This window comes from Nerophis lumbriciformis, linkage group LG07 (genome assembly GCF_033978685.3).
Source record: "Nerophis lumbriciformis linkage group LG07, RoL_Nlum_v2.1, whole genome shotgun sequence".
In the NCBI taxonomy this organism is placed as follows: domain Eukaryota; kingdom Metazoa; phylum Chordata; class Actinopteri; order Syngnathiformes; family Syngnathidae; genus Nerophis; species Nerophis lumbriciformis.
In genome coordinates this window covers 47407468-47423355 of record NC_084554.2, presented here as the reverse complement: position 1 = coordinate 47423355, position 15888 = coordinate 47407468, and the positions used below count along the sequence as shown (strand labels likewise).

The following is a 15888-nucleotide window of genomic DNA, read 5'->3' as shown; positions in this document are numbered from 1 at the left end:
TGTCTGACTTATTTTTAACACTTTAATGAGTAGGCCCCTTTTAAATCCCCAAGAATTTTAGTGGGATTTTTTTTTAACTGTCATTCATCAAAAATAGTAGTTAATCAAAATCAGTGTTGTTTTCAATATTGACATATTAAAGGATCCATTTACTTCACAGCAAATATTCCACTTTAAAATAATTTTGGGGGAAATACTGCATATTTCTTTGTTTTTTTTTTTTTTTTGACAAAAAGACAAAGGCACAAAAAAGTGTATAATCAATGGATAGATCTGAAGTTGACACCTTCACCAGTTGTTGTATTCAATAACAAAAATAATTGTAAAACAATAAAATGGACATAACCCGAAGTTGTCCAGACTCCTTTCAAACAAAGAAATATAAAACTAACACAAAAGTTGTTTAATCTGAAATTCCATGAGAGAAAAAAGAGCAACAACAACAACCTGCGATTAAACACACACACACAAATAACAGAAAGCCATCCATTTAAACATTTATTTCTGGAAAGAAGTTACAAACAGTTTCCAAAGAGGATTTACCCAGATTACAAGTTCATCTTATTCTACCTTCTGTTTTTGGTTGCAGTCATAGTAGCAAGGTACTGTAAATATATGGATATACTGTGTGTATAGAAGTTGTTTTTTTTGTAATTACCTACTTTTTTTTTTTTGCCTATACTGACAGACTAAAGGATGCTGCGACTCGGCAATGTCACACTTGATCACATTTCTTTGACAGTGAAACGAAAGGGTGACTGACACACACACACACATCCTCACACACACATCCTCACACACACATCCTCACACACACACACATCATACTTTCCTCAAACAGGCATTTTGACACTTCAGTGGCCATTTCAAACAGCAAGTTAGCATGTGTTAGACAAACAAAATAAAATGACTCGTTTAAAAAAAAAAGTGCATAGTTATGAAAATAACAGTAGTGACAACGCTTTGGACACACACTAATGTGAAATGTTGTAGAACCTGATCAAAGAGCCAGCAGCTTACATGAAATAAATAAGATGAAATGGTGTGGACTTTGTTGGTATCATGTGAAAAGGAAGCCTGTACAGCTGATCCATGGTGCGGAGACGTCACCACGGTTACAAAACCACTTGAAAGCTGCTAAATTAAAGTGATTTTTTGTTTGTCTATACAGTATTATCTTTCTTCCTAAATCTGAGGATGGGCCCAAATGTGAAAAAAAAACAAAGAGAAGGAGGCATCTTGGCAATCTACTATTCAGTCCAGCACGGTCCGAACAAAAGAAAAGTACGTGTCGTCCTGTCGTTAGCCGCCGAACCCCCGGTCCAAGTAATAAATAAACCGCCGCACTTACTGCATAGCTTGCTAAATAAATAACATAAAAAAGACGGCAACGTGTGCTGAGCCCTTTGCACAAAGAAACAAACCCAGTTGGGTGGCGCTGAGACACGACGTGGGGCGACTGCTGGCGGGCAAACACCGTGAAGATCAGAAAACAAACACGGAGGAGGCGAGGAATGTCGACTTAGTGGAAGAAAAAAAACGTTCGAATAGTCCGAGCGGGACGCGTCGGAAGCCCAAACATCTGCAAATATTCCAACTAGCGTAGTGTTTGGCCGGGTTGTAGGAATAGTGCACGTGAGGAGAGTATCAAAAGTAGCTGCACTCGCCCAAACTCCGCTAAACGAGTCAGGTTGTTCTGCTGATGGCTTCTACACGCGTGTTGGGGACATACTGTAAAGGCCTTGGGATTGTTGGGTTCAAGGTGAGCTTCCACAGCAGAGAAGAGAAAAGGGAGCCCAGTCCAAACCAGGAACTGTAGAACTTTTTGGACTTTTTGGAAAGAAAAAAAAAAGCTAAAAGTGTTCGGGACCCTGACGACTCCGCAGCACGCACCGAGGGCCGGGAGCGGCGGCGTGGAGGCTGCACTTCCGTCACGGGAGCGAAGGGCTCCTCTCGTCGGGAGGACGCTTTTAAAAACTAAAAAGGAGGGCGGTCCCCTGGCGAGCGGACCTCAGCTGCAGCGTCTGACGTGCTCCAGCACGTACTCTGGGAAGTGCAGGCTGCACACCTGCAGACCGTCCAGTTTGCAAGGCATTCTGGGATACTCGTCCTCCTTCCACTTGTTTTCGTCGGGGTCGAAGGTGAGGATGGAGTCGCTGTAGTGGCCGTTGTAACACAGGCCGCCCAGCACCATAATCTGACGCTCCAGCACGGCCACGCCGTGCCCGCTGCGCCCGATGGGCATGGAGGCCAGGATGGTCCACTCGTCCGTGTCGGGGTCGTAGACCTCGGTGGACGGGCAGCCCTGCGACTCGAAGGACGCTCGCAGGATCACGCACACGCCGCCGAACACGTACAGCTTCCCGTTGTGAGAGATCATCTTGTGGAAGCAGCGGGCGTAGTTCATTTTGGATTTGTTCTCCCAGCAGCTGGCGTGGGAGCCGGGCAGCAGCTGCCCGCGGCCGCCGCGCGTCCTCTGTGAGTCCGAGCTCCCGCCGCCGCCACCACCTCCTCCGCCCGCCTCCCGCCCCGGGTCGAAGACGCACACCTGCTTGGAGGTGGACGAGGACGTGATGCCGCCCGTGATGTAGAGCTTCCCGCCGAGCACCGTGCCCTCGTGCCCGTACTTGTTGACAGGATACGGGTCCACAAACTCCCAGCGGTCCTCGGTGATGTCGTAGCGTTCCGTGGAGTAGAAGGTCTCATCCCGCGTGCGGCCCGCCACCGCGTAGACAAACTTTCCAATGACGCCGACGGCAAACTCCGACCTGCAAAAACAGCAAAATCAGCGGCGAGCAGGAAGTGACGACTCTCCACGCCGGACCTGCCTGACCTGGGCACGGACATGTCCGCCATGCGCAGCCAGGAGTTCTGGCGGGGGTCGTAGCGGTAGACTTTGGACGAGGCGTGGAACTCTCCGTCGGGCCCGAGCTCCTCCCCTCCCAGCAGGAAGGCGAAGTTGTTGACGATGGCCAGGCAGTCGGGCCGGAGCGGCACCTGAGGGCCCTCCAGCTCCCACCACACCTGCGGGACGCGGCAGGTTAGCGGGCGGAGCAGAGAAGGGGAAGTAAAGAGGGCAAAGATGGAGGCACCTTGGGGCGCTGCAGCAGCAGGATCTTACTGTTCACCATGCTGTGGCCGATCATTCCCCGGAAGACGGCCGTCTGCGGGCGCAGCGAGCGGATGCGGTTGGAGCGCGTCTCCGCCAGGGGCTGCTGGTTGACGTCGTGGAAGTAGCTGAGGGCCTGCTCCACCTCCTGCCGCAGCTGCCGGGAGTACCGGTAGAACTCGGAGGTCTTCACCTTCTCGAAGATGTTGGCCGGGGTCATGAGGCAGAAGCGGACGGACTGCACGATGGTGTCCGTGTGTCTCCAGCGCCGCCGGTCGTGTCTCAGCCACGACTGGACCGCCTCGTACAGCTCGATCTCCGGGTAGCGGCTCAGGGCGTCGCTGTTCAGATAGGCCTGGGGCACACGGGACCAGATAACTGTTCAGCCGCGTACACTCGGTCACATCCCAATCGCCGTCCTTATTCATCCCTAAATCTAAATCTATTAATCATTTTCAAAAAAATCCATTTGAAAAAAACACTGTTTTCTTTCATGTAAAACCAACTAGAACACAGGTGTCAAACTCAAGGCCCGGGGGCCAGTTCCGGCCCGCCACATCATTTTAGGTGGCCCGCGAAAGCCTGGAAAAAATGGGTTTCAATTAGAGATGTCCGATAATGGCTTTTTTTGCTGATATCCGATATTGTCCAACTCTTAATTACCAATTCCGATATCAACCGATACCGATATATACAGTCGTGGAATTAACACATTATTATGCCTAATTTTGTCCCGCTGGATGCATTAAACAATGTAACAAGGTTTTCCAAAATAAATCAACTCAAGTTACGGAAAAAAATGCCAACATGGCACTGCCATATTTATTACTGAAGTCACAAAGTGCATTATTTTTTTTAACATGCCTCAAAACAGCAGCTTGGAATTTGGGACATGCTCTCCCTGAGAGAGCATGAGGAAGTTGAGGTGGGCGGGGTTAAGGTGTGTGTGTGTGTGTGTGTGTGTGTGGGGGGGGAGGAGGGCGGGGTGTAGGGGGTAGCAGGGGGTGTATATTGTAGCATCCCGGAAGAATTAGTGCTGCAAGGGGTTCTGGGTATTTGTTCTGTTGTGTTTATGTTGTGTTACGGTCCGGATGTTCTCCTGAAATGTGTTTTGTCATTCTTGTTTGGTGTGGGTTCACAGTGTGGCGCATATTTGTAACAGTGTTAAAGTTGTTTATACGGCCACCCTCAGTGTGACCTGTATGGCTGTTGACCAAGTATGCCTTGCATTCACTTGTGTGTGTGAAAAGCCATAGATGTTATGTGACTGGACCGGCACGCAAAGGCAGTGCCTTTAAGGTTTATTGGCGCTCTGTACTTCTCCGTGTACACAGCGGCGTTTTTAAAAAGTCATGAATTTGACTTTTTGAAACAGATACCAATAATTTTGAAACAGATACCGATAATTTCCGATAATACATTTTAAAGCATTTATCGGCCAATAATATCAGCAGTCCGATATTATCGGACATCCCTAATTTCAATTATATACCGTATTTTTTGGAGTATAAGTCGCATCTGCCAGAAATGTATAATAAAGAAGAAAAAAAACATATATAAATCGCCGGCCAAACTATGAAAAAAACTGCGACTTATAGTCCGAAAAATACGATACTGTTTTTTTTTTTACTAAATGACACTAAATTGGCCCTAGTGTGTGAATGTGAGTGTGAATGGCGTCTGTCTATCTGTGTTGGCCCTGCGATGAGGTGGCGACTTGTCCAGGGTGTTGTATTGAGAATTGATTCTGAATCGAATCGAATCGAAAAGATTCACACACCTAATACGGGTGCACAAACAATCGATTTATACCCCAATCACAATTTTATTTGTTTCTAAATCAAGTCAAAATTTTTAACAATTGTTTAAAAAAAATATATTTCCAATACATTTTTTTTTTTTAAATAATACATTTTTAAAACTACATTTCAGGCCATCTACACAAAGGTGGGTAGTAACGCGCTACATTTACTCCGTTACATCTACTTGAGTAACTTTTGGGATAAATTGTACTTCTAAGAGTAGTTATAATGCAACTATCTTTTACTTTTACTTGAGTATATTTATAGAGAATAAACGCTACTTTTACTCCGCTACTTTTATCTACATTCAGCTTGCTACTCGCTACTACTTTTTATCGATCTGTTAATGCACATTTTGTTTGTTTTGGTCTGTCAGACAGACCTTCATAGTGCCTGCATTTCAACAAATATAGTCACTGGTGACGTTCACTTCGTTCCACCAATCAGATGCAGTCACTGGTGACGTTGGACCAATCAAACAGAGCCAGGGGTCACATGACCTGACTTAAACAAATTGAAAAACTTATTGGGGAGTTACCATTTAGTGGTCAATTGTACGGAATATGTACAGTACTGTGCAATCTACTAATAAAAGTTCCAATCAATCAATCAAAAGTGTGAAGGAAAAAAGACCCTTTTGTATTTCAACCGTACATCCCGTCAAAAGCTTAAAGACTGACTGCACAGTTCCTGTCTTCACAATAAAAGTGCCGCTCCATCGCGCCTGCGCTTTCAAAATAAGAGTCTCCGAAAGCCAGCGCAAACAAGCTAGCAAGCTACGGAGTTTACCGCCAATGTATTTATTGTAAAGTGTATAAAAACGAATATGGAAGCTGGACAAATAAGATGCCAAAAACCAACCACTTTCATGTGGTATTAGACAGAAAGGAGGCTTTTTTTCTCCTCCATTTGAAAACGTGGACGTTATCAGCACTACTGTCTGATTACAATCAATGCAAGTCATCAGAATCAGGTAATACACCAACTTATATTCTTGTCTTCATGAAAGAAAGGAATCTATATGTGTTAAACATGCATATATATTCATTAAAACACCTTTAACATGTAAACAAAAACGGCAAAATAAATAAATATAAATTATATACTGTATATATCAATGTATATATATATATATATATATATATATATATATATATATATATATATATATGATGTGTGTGTATGTTACTCATCAGTTACTCAGTACTTGAGTAGTTTTTTCACAACATACTTTTTACTTTTACTCAAGTAAATATTTGGGTGACTACTCCTTACTTTTACTTGAGTAATAAATCTCTAAAGTAACAGTACTCTTACTTGAGTACAATTTCTGGCTACTTTACCCACCTCTACATCTACATGCAGCCAGAAGGAGCTTTTCTAACCTGTTTTGAAAACGTGTCATAATTATTATACCAAACAATAGATTGCGAGAATCTGTTTGAATGGAGAATCGTGTTGAGGCGAGAATCGATTCTGAATCGAATCGGAACCTGGACCGAATGGTTACGTAGCCCTAGCATACAGCCCTGTTCTGTGTGAAATACCTGCAGTCTCTCCAGGCTGAGGTAGGACAGGAAGTCGGGTCGGCTCATCAGAGGAACAAAATTGTCGAGCAGGAAGTTGTCCAGCTGCTCCTGGACGCCCTCCACCCCCACGCTGAAGTCCTCCAGGAGGCGCATGACCTCGGCGCAGTTCTCCAAGCAGATCTTGGCCAGCAGGAAGGAGCAGCAGAACTCCACCGCCTCCGTCAGCTGCACGTACATGGCCGCCTGGCGCCACAAGAAGACACCCTGTTGAGTCGCGACTCCACGGGAAAGTCACATGCGAGGGCGTCACCTGTAAGATCTCCTGCACCGTGGGCATGCTGAGCTCCAGCGAGCCGTAGTACATGAAGCGCAGGATGTGCCCGAAACCTGCCGCCGTCAGCCCCTTCATGTGGATCTTGTCCTGGTCCCGCTCCCTCATGTCGGCCGTGAACATGACCCGGAAGTAGTCGCTCTGGGTGGCCAGGAGCGCCTTGTGGGCCTGCGAGAGGATCACGCGTCAGCACGGGGACGGCGACATGGAGAACGCGACCTAACACACCTGGAAGTAGGGCTGGGCGATATATCGCGGGTTTGTCTTTGTGCGATATAGAAAATGACTATATGGTGATATTCGAGTATACGTTCTCACGCAGTTGCTTTTAGCTGTGGACATTACACTGCAGGCTCTTCCCACTCTTTCCTGTCTCTCCTTCTCACAGACAGCGAGCGCACCTTCTACATACGTCACATACTGTAACGTCATTCGTCACATACGTATACGCCCTCGCGCAGCAGAGAGGTAGCAGCATGGCTAAAGTTAGCTGTGGTGCGAGTGGTAGTACGAGAGAAAGAAGGTGCGAATGTGGTAACAAATGAAAGAATAATTAATTCCCAAGAAAAACAGCACGGGGTCCATCCTCTGGCGGTGGTTTGGCTTCAAGTGGGAATATGTCGAACAGACAACCGTAAATTGTCAAGTGTGGGGAAAAAGCATTGCTACAAAAAGTAGCATTACTGCTAATATGTAGCATCATTTGAAAAGTCACCTGCTAGAGAATGTAGAGTGCTTACTCCGCATGTCAACATCTCCGTTTGGTGCCACACCATCAAAATGCCGAGGCAAACATTTCCAGATCAACACCGTATGAAAAAAATAGTCAACAACAAAAGAGATAACGTCCGCAGGAACCTAACACATAGCGAAGGACGTATACAATTTGATTTCCTATTAAGCAGCTAATTTTTATTTGACACTTATTGAAATATCTTGTGTGACATCATGTACAAAAGTGCACTTTATTTGTTTTAAACTATTGTAGTGGCGTTCTGTACAAAAAGTGCACTTTAATTTAGTGTTGTTTTGATTTGTCATCTTAGTGACATCATGCACAAAAGTGCACTAATAGCTTGTTTTGAAATGACTGACAATTTTGCACTTTCTGTTTTGGAAATGACATAAATGTTTGTGTCACTGCTTAACATACTTGCCAACCTTGAGACCTCTGATTTCGGGAGGTGGGTGGGTGGGGGCGTGGTCGGGGGTGGGGCGGGGCGTGGTTAAGAGGGGAGGAGTATATTGACAGCTATATACTGTGTATATATATATATATATATATATATATATATATATATACATATATATATATATATATATATACATACATATATATATATACATACATATATATCTATCATCCTGAAAATATGCAAACAAAACTGTGTTTAGATAATTGATACTTCAAACTTGCATAAATAAATCTTAAGGAATATAACATAACTTGGCTTCTGAGAGCTTCAAAATGTAATGAATAAAATGCTAAAGTTGTTGATAAACAAGCAATTATTTTAATAATTAAATATGGTCATTTTAAATTAATTATTATGATAATTTAAAATTAATTATTTCAAATATATTTATTTTAATGTACAATTCTATGGCTGGATGTAATAAGGAGTCAGAAAAAATGCAAATAAAAATACAATTAATTTTGATGTTTTTAGCAAAATATAGTAAAAAATTTTTTTTTTTTTTTTTTTTAATTAATAAATATATGTATTTTTAGGTAAGATAAACATAATAATACAATTGATCTCTAGTCTGGATGATTTAGTTCTTGTCACCCTGTTGTCCTCCCGTCGGGAAAAAAGGCTGTCCTCACTCAGGTCCGCATGGAACTGGAGGGGGGGGGGGGGGGGGGGGGGGGGGGGGGGCGTGGCTTCCAGCTCCGGCTGAAAATCGGGAGATTTTCGGGAGAATATTTGTCCCGGGAGGTTTTCGGGAGAGGCGCTGAATTTCGGGAGTCTCCCGGAAAATTCGGGAGGGTTGGCAAGTATGCTGCTTAATAACTGTTTAATAAATACACTTTTGGTCAATTGACTTAGTTGTGATTTCCCTCTCTGCATGAAAGTTTAAAAGTAGCATATATTAATGCAGTATGAAAAAGAATGTTGTAATGTAGACACATAGAATCATCATACTGCTGTGATTATATGTATTAAGTGTTCATTCAAGGCTGAGGCAAAATATCGAGATACAGGTATATATCGTGTATCGCGATATGGCCTAAAAATATTGAGATATTAAAAAAAGGCCATATCTCCCAGCCCTACCTGGAAGTGATGCTCGTCGATGGTGAGCGTGACGTCCAGCAGCAGACGCTCCTCGTAGAGAGCCCGGAAGCCCGACGACACGCTCCCATCATGCACCTGCGATAGATAGACCTCCACATCCGCCCCCGACATATCACACCTGGTGGCGGGAGGGGGGAAGATTGTCAGAAAACAAACAGCAGCAGGACAGGACGTGTCCGTCACCTGGGATTGGCCACGGGCATGTCAGAAGGGGGTTGTCCCAGCCAATCAGAGGACAGTGCCCCGGGTTTCCAGCTGATGCTTGCAATGTCCCTTTGCCAGCGGTGATCACCTGGGTGTGCAAACATGCACATTCATCACATGTCAACAGTGCGCGTTTGTTCTTTGAAGAATGCAAAATGAAACTTCGATAACAGAGAGGACATGACGCAGGACGGTTCGGGTCATGCACACCTTTTGGAGCCCCGGCGTGAACTCACGGCTTCCGATGTCTGAGCTCTAAGGGACCGCTGGCATTTCCTCTGTGTGTGTTTCCCTGCTTCTCACGCGCCACTGGAGAGACAATAGTTTGCAATGTAGATCAACTTCATGTACAGTACAGGTCAAAAGTTTTCATGACTATTGTCACTGAAGGCATGAAAACTATGAATGAACACATGTGGAGTTATGTACTTAACAAAAAAATGTGATATAACTGAAAACATGTTTTACATGGACTACAGGGAGGAGGTGAAACATCTGGTTGACTGGTGCAGAACCAACAACCTGGTCCTGAACGTCGACAAGACCAAGGAGATCATCGTCGACTTCAGGAGGCACCAGTCCAGCCACGCTCCACTCTTCATCAACGGCACAGCAGTGGAGATGGTAAGCAGCACCGAGTTCCTGGGGGTGCAGATAACTGACAATATGACCTGGTCCCTACAGCTCTTGTAAAAAGAGCTCTGCAGCGCATGCACTTTTTGCGTCGGATGAAAAGAGCACAGCTCCCTCCCCCCATTCTCACCACATTCTACAGAGGCACTATAGGGATCCTACTGGCTGGACTGGAGCCTGTAGTGCCTCAGACTGGAAGTCTCTGCAGAGAGTGGTGAGGACGGCGGAAAGGATCATCAGGACTCCTCTTCCTCCTATCCGGGAAATCGCAAAAAGCCGCTGCCTGACCAAGGCTCAGAAAATCTGTAGAGACTCCTCCCAACCCCACCAAGGACTGTTTTTACTGCTGGACTCTAGAAAGAGGTTCCGCAGTCTCCGTAGAAGAACCTTCAGGTTCTGTAACAGCTTCTTCCCTCAGGCCGTAAGACTCTTGAACGCATCATAATAATCCCCTCAATTCCGCCCAAAATCGGATTAACTGGCTGGAATATAAAGCCAATATAACATACATCCATAAACGTGGATGCATATGCAAAAGTGCAATATATTTATCTGTACAGTAATCTATTTATTTATATATCTGCACCTTATTGCTCTTTTATCCTGCACTACAACGAGCTAATGCAACACTGTACTATAAAGTTCAACTGTAAGTCTAGTCTATATTCTAGTTTCTTCAAAATAGCCACCATTTGCACACTCTTGGCATTCTCTCTCTTCAAGCACACCTGTGAAGTGAAAACCATTTCAGGTGACTACCTGATTCGACTCAAGGACTCCTTCATTCCGCACTCCATCCAGCTGTATAATCACTCGCCATAAAACGATAAATGACATCTGTCTATTACCTGACACCTACTACTTCTCTTTGTTTATAATGTCTATTTTCTGCTGGATCTACTCTCTATTTTATGCTGCAGCTGTTAAATATACTGTAATATTGTACATGGTTATTGTTATATATTGTATATATGATATAAACATAATATAATATATCAGTATATATCATATACTGTATCACGATGTATCACATAGATCCATTTTCTACCCCTTGTCCCGTTCGGGGTCGCAGGGCCAACACAGATAGACAGACAACACTCACATTCACACACTAGGGACCATTTAGTGTTGCCAATCAACCTATCTCCAGGTGCATGTTTTTGAGGGTGGGAGGAAGCCGGAGTACCCAGAGGGAACCCACGCAGTCACGGGGAGGACATGCAAACGCCACACAGACAGATCCCGAGCGCAGGATCGAACCCAGGACCTTCGTATTGTGAGGCAGATGCACTAACCCCTCTACCACCGTGCTGCCCTATACTGTACATATATTATGTAAATATTACATATATGTTATATTTTATATTGCTACTACGGTACATTTTTTGTCTATTTTATACCTGCATTATCCTTTCCATCCTTTGTAACAGAGCTACTGTGTGGAACAATTTCCCTTGTGGATCATTAACATACTTGCCAACCTTGAGACCTCCGAATTTGGGAGATGGGGGGTGGGGTTGAGGTGGGCGGGGTTGGGGGGCGGTGGTTGGGGGGGCGGGGTTTGGTGGTAGCCGGGGTGTATATTGTAGCCCGGAAGAGTTAGGGCTGCAAAGGATTCTGGGTATTTGTTCTGTTGTGTTTATGTTATGTTACGGTGCGGATGTTCCCCCGAAATGTGTTTGTCATTCTTGTTTGGTGTGGGTTCACAGTGTGGCGCATATTTGTAACAGTGTTAAAGTTGTTTATACGGCCCCCCTCAGTGTGACCTGTATGGCTGTTGATCAAGTATGTCTTGCAGTCACTTAGGTGTGTCTGTAGAAGCCCTCAATATTGTTGTTCGGGTGAAAATGGGGACCACCCTGGAGATTTTCGGGAGGGGCACTGAAATTCGGGAGTCTCCTGGAAAAATCGGGAGGGTTGGCAAGTATGATCATTAAAGTTTGTCTAAGTCTAAGTCTTAGTCTACTTCCTGAATAGTCCGCCTACAGGAGAGAGGTGGACCGGCTGGCGTCCTGGTGCAGCCTCAACAACCTGCAGCTGAACGCCCAGAAAACAGTGGAGATGATCTTGGACTTCAGGAAAGTCACAGCCCCACCATCCCCCCTCACCCTGATTGACTCTCCCACCCATGTCTCCATTGTGGACTCCATCCGTTTCTTGGGCACCACCATCACCCAGGACCTCAAGTGGGAGCCGACCATCAGCTCCCTCATCAAGAAGGCCCAGCAGAGGATGTACTTCCTGCGGCACCTGACAAAACTGAAGGTGCCGACCAAGATGCTGGTGCAGTTCTGCTCAGCCATCATCGAGTCCATCCTCACCTCCTCCATCACCGTGTGGTTCCCCGGCGCCACAGTCCGACTGCAGCGCATCGTACGTGCTGCTCAGAAGGTGATTGGCTGCAAGCTCCCACCTCTTCAGGACCTGTTCTCCTCCAGGACCAGGAGGCGTGTGGGTCGGATCACAGCTGACTCTTCTCACCCTGGACACAAACTATTCTCCCCTCAGGCAGGAGACTACGGTCCATCCAGACCCACACCTGAACAGTTTTTTTCCCCTCGGCCATCATACACATGAACAATAACAAGATCTGATAGCTCAGTTACAGCTCATCTTATTCTATTCTGTGTTATATGTGTTTTATGTTGCACGATTGCAGTAAAAAAGTAAAATTCCTAGTTCGTGAACCCGTTCTAAAACAATGGCAATAAAAACTCTTCTTCTGATTCTGAAACTCATCAAGAGAATGCCAAGAGTGTGCAAAGCAGTAATCAGAGCAAAGGGTGGCTATTTTGAAGAAACTAGAATATAAAACATGTTTTCAGTTATTTCACCTTTTTTTTTTGTTAAGTACATAACTCCACATGTGTTCATTCATAGTTTTGATGTGACAACCTACAATGTAAATAGTCATGAAACTAAAGAAAACGAATTGAATGAGGAGAAGGTGTGTCCAAACTTTTGTCCTGTACTGTACATAAACACACTGTCAACAATGGCAATGTGACTAAGCTGTGATTGAGGGAACAATAAAACAATTTGTCAAATAGAACACAACAGATGTTTTCATACAAATGTTTCCCAAAACAAAGGCGAGGTGACAGCAGCGCTGCTAAGTTAAAAGTGTGTTTAGAGATGGTGAAGAAGACGTTTAGCAGGGTGGTTAGCATTTATTGTCTGCTTTGAACGGCTGGCACCATTTTTGTGACAACAACCGCAGGTTCCGAATGGGCTGGACCGGGGGACCGGGGGGAGGACAGGCGGGGGGAGCCCTTAGCATAGCGGCTAAATCGGTCGTCTCACCTCGGCGCTGAGAATCCCCACAAAAAGCCCTCTTGGACCAGGACGCTCGCGTTCCTTCGGACATGAAGTTGCGGGTTCAGTTCCGTAACGAGCGAAGCGGGCAGCGGTGATCCGCTGCCATGGCGTCGGTCAGCCGCCAGACAGAGTCCCGGGTCGCTCCAACATCAGATGGCTAACAAACCAGAGCAATCCATAGGCTTTATGAACGCCATTTTCTGCTGGAACGTCACTTCCTGTTTGAGCGGAAGTGGGCGCATTTGGTAAAGAGTGTATATTAACCGGATGTATCGCTCTGTTTGCAAAAATATGGACAATTTATATTAAAATATCCAATTTAGTTAAAGTTAAAGAAATACAATGTAAAACACATAATGGAATCCACCCTAATGTTGACTTTTTGAAACAAAAATGTAAGCGATCTAATCAAAAAATTAAACCCCAAAACTCAAAATTGCGCTCTAGCGCCCCCTAGGAAGAAAACATAGACAAAACTGCCTCTAACTCCCAGTAGGAATGTCGTAGAGACATAAAAAAAAAACCTCTATGTATGTCTCACTTAGACCTAGATTTCATACACTGACAACCCCCTGCAAAAATCAAGAGGAAGTTTGCAATTCCCCCTTCAAAACAAAAGTTGAGGCTTCAAATTAGCACAGGAGAGAGGTTAAACCATACTTGCCAACCCTCCCGAATTTTCCGGGAGACTCCCGAAATTCAGCGCCTCTCCCCAAAACCTCCCGGGACAAATATTCTCCCGAAAATCTCCCGATTTTCAGCCGGAGCTGGAAGCCACGCCCCCTCCAGCTCCATGAGGATCTGAGTGAGGACAGCCTTTTTTCATGACGGGAGGACAACAGGGTGACAAGAACTAAATCATCCAGACGAGAGATAAATTGTATTATTATGTTTATTTTACCTAAAAATAAATATATTTATTAATTAAAAAAAAAAAAAAACTAAATACATTTTTACTATATTTTGTTAAAAACATCAAAATTAATTGTATTTTTATTTGTATTTTTTGTGTGACTCCTTATTACATCCAGCAATAGAATTATACATTAAAATAAACATATTTGAAATAATTGATTTTAAATTATCATAATAATTCATTTAAAATGACCATATTTAATTATTAAAATAATTGCTTGTTTGTCAACAACTTTAGCATTTTATTCATTACATTTTGAAACTCTCAGAAGCCAAGTTATGTTATATTCCTTAATATTTATTTATGCAAGTTTGAAGTATCAATTATCTAAACACAGTTTTGTTTGCATATTTTCAGGATGTAGATATCTATATATATATATATATATATATATATATATATATATATATATATATATATATATACACACACATATATATATATATATATATATATATATATATATATATACACACACATATATATATATATATATATATATATGTATGAAATACTTGACTTGGTGAAAACTAGCTGTCAATATACTCCTCCACTCTTAACCACGCCCCCAACTACGCCCCGCCCCACCGCCGGCCACGCCCCCACCCCTCACCTCCCGAAATCGGAGGTCTCAAGGTTGGCAAGTATGGGTTAAACCCTTCTGATTAAAAGTTGATGAAATAGTTTTAATTACTGCTATGGTTTGGATTTTATGAGCCCTCAAAGTTGGTCCCGTCCATCGCTGCTTGCAGCTTTAATTGTCATTGTTCCTTTATTGTTACTTTTTCATAACATAGTTACTACTGTCTAGTTTCTCTTGTTGTATTCTTATTTTACTGTTATATTTTTATTCTCATTGTTGCTTTTTATTTTTATTGTAATATTTTTCTATTTTGTTTCCATTTATACCCCCATTATTTACTTTTTACTTTTTAAATTCGATCTCAACTCTGTACACTGCTGCTGGAATTTTAATTTTCCTGAGGGAACTCTCCTGAAGGAATCAATAAAGTACTACCTATCTATCTACAAACCCTGTTTCCATATGAGTTGGGAAATTGTGTTAGATGTAAATATAAACGGAATACAAGGATTTGCAAATCCTTTTCAACCCATATTCAATTGAATGCACTACAAAGACAAGATATTTGATGTTCAAACTCATAAACTTAATTTTTTTTTTGCAAATAATAATTAACTTAGACTGCTGCAACACATGCCAAAGTAGTTGGGAAAGGGCATGTTCACCACTGTGTTACATGGCCTTTCCTTTTAACAACACTCAGTAAACGTTTGGGAACTGAGGAGACACATTTTTTAAGCTTCTCAGGTGTTGACAAAGTGGTGACCCTCGCCCCATCCTTGTTTGTGAAAGACTGAGCATTTCATGGAATCTACTTTTATACCCAATCATGGCACCCACCTGTTCCCAATTTGCCTGTTCACCTGTGGGATGTTCCAAATACGTGTTTGATGAGCATTCCTCAACTTTATCAGTATTTATTGCCACCTTTCCCAACTTCTTTGTCATGTGTTGCTGGCATCAAATTCTAAAGTTAATGATTATTTGCAAAAAAAAAAAGTTTATCAGTTAGAACATCAAATATGTTGTCTTTGTAGCATATTCAACTGAATATGGGTTGAAAATGATTTGCAAATCATTGTATTCCGTGTATATTTACATCTAACACAATTTCCCAACTCATATGGAAACGGGATTTGCATCTATCTATTCAAATTTGAACT

At 43.4% G+C, this 15888-nt stretch overlaps 1 protein-coding gene across 2 annotated transcripts; it reads right to left on the bottom strand.

The window, feature by feature from the left end:
* Positions 1-485: 485 nt before the first annotated feature.
* klhl15 (kelch-like family member 15) lies at positions 486-13465 on the bottom strand. Of its 2 annotated transcripts, XM_061965002.1 has the most exons (10): positions 13212-13465; positions 9744-9917; positions 9486-9584; positions 9255-9363; positions 9051-9189; positions 6751-6939; positions 6459-6683; positions 3093-3464; positions 2834-3024; positions 486-2768 (listed from the first exon to the last, which is right to left on the bottom strand). In XM_061965002.1, the coding sequence occupies exons 4-10, from the start codon at positions 9272-9274 to the stop codon at positions 2012-2014; spliced, it is 1893 nt and encodes a 630-aa protein (XP_061820986.1). In that variant the 5' UTR covers positions 9275-9363; positions 9486-9584; positions 9744-9917; positions 13212-13465; the 3' UTR covers positions 486-2011. The 2 variants fall into 2 exon arrangements, with proteins under 2 accessions (XP_061820986.1, XP_061820984.1); XM_061965000.1 differs by lacking the exon at positions 9744-9917.
* Between the last annotated feature and the right edge of the window lie 2423 nt (positions 13466-15888).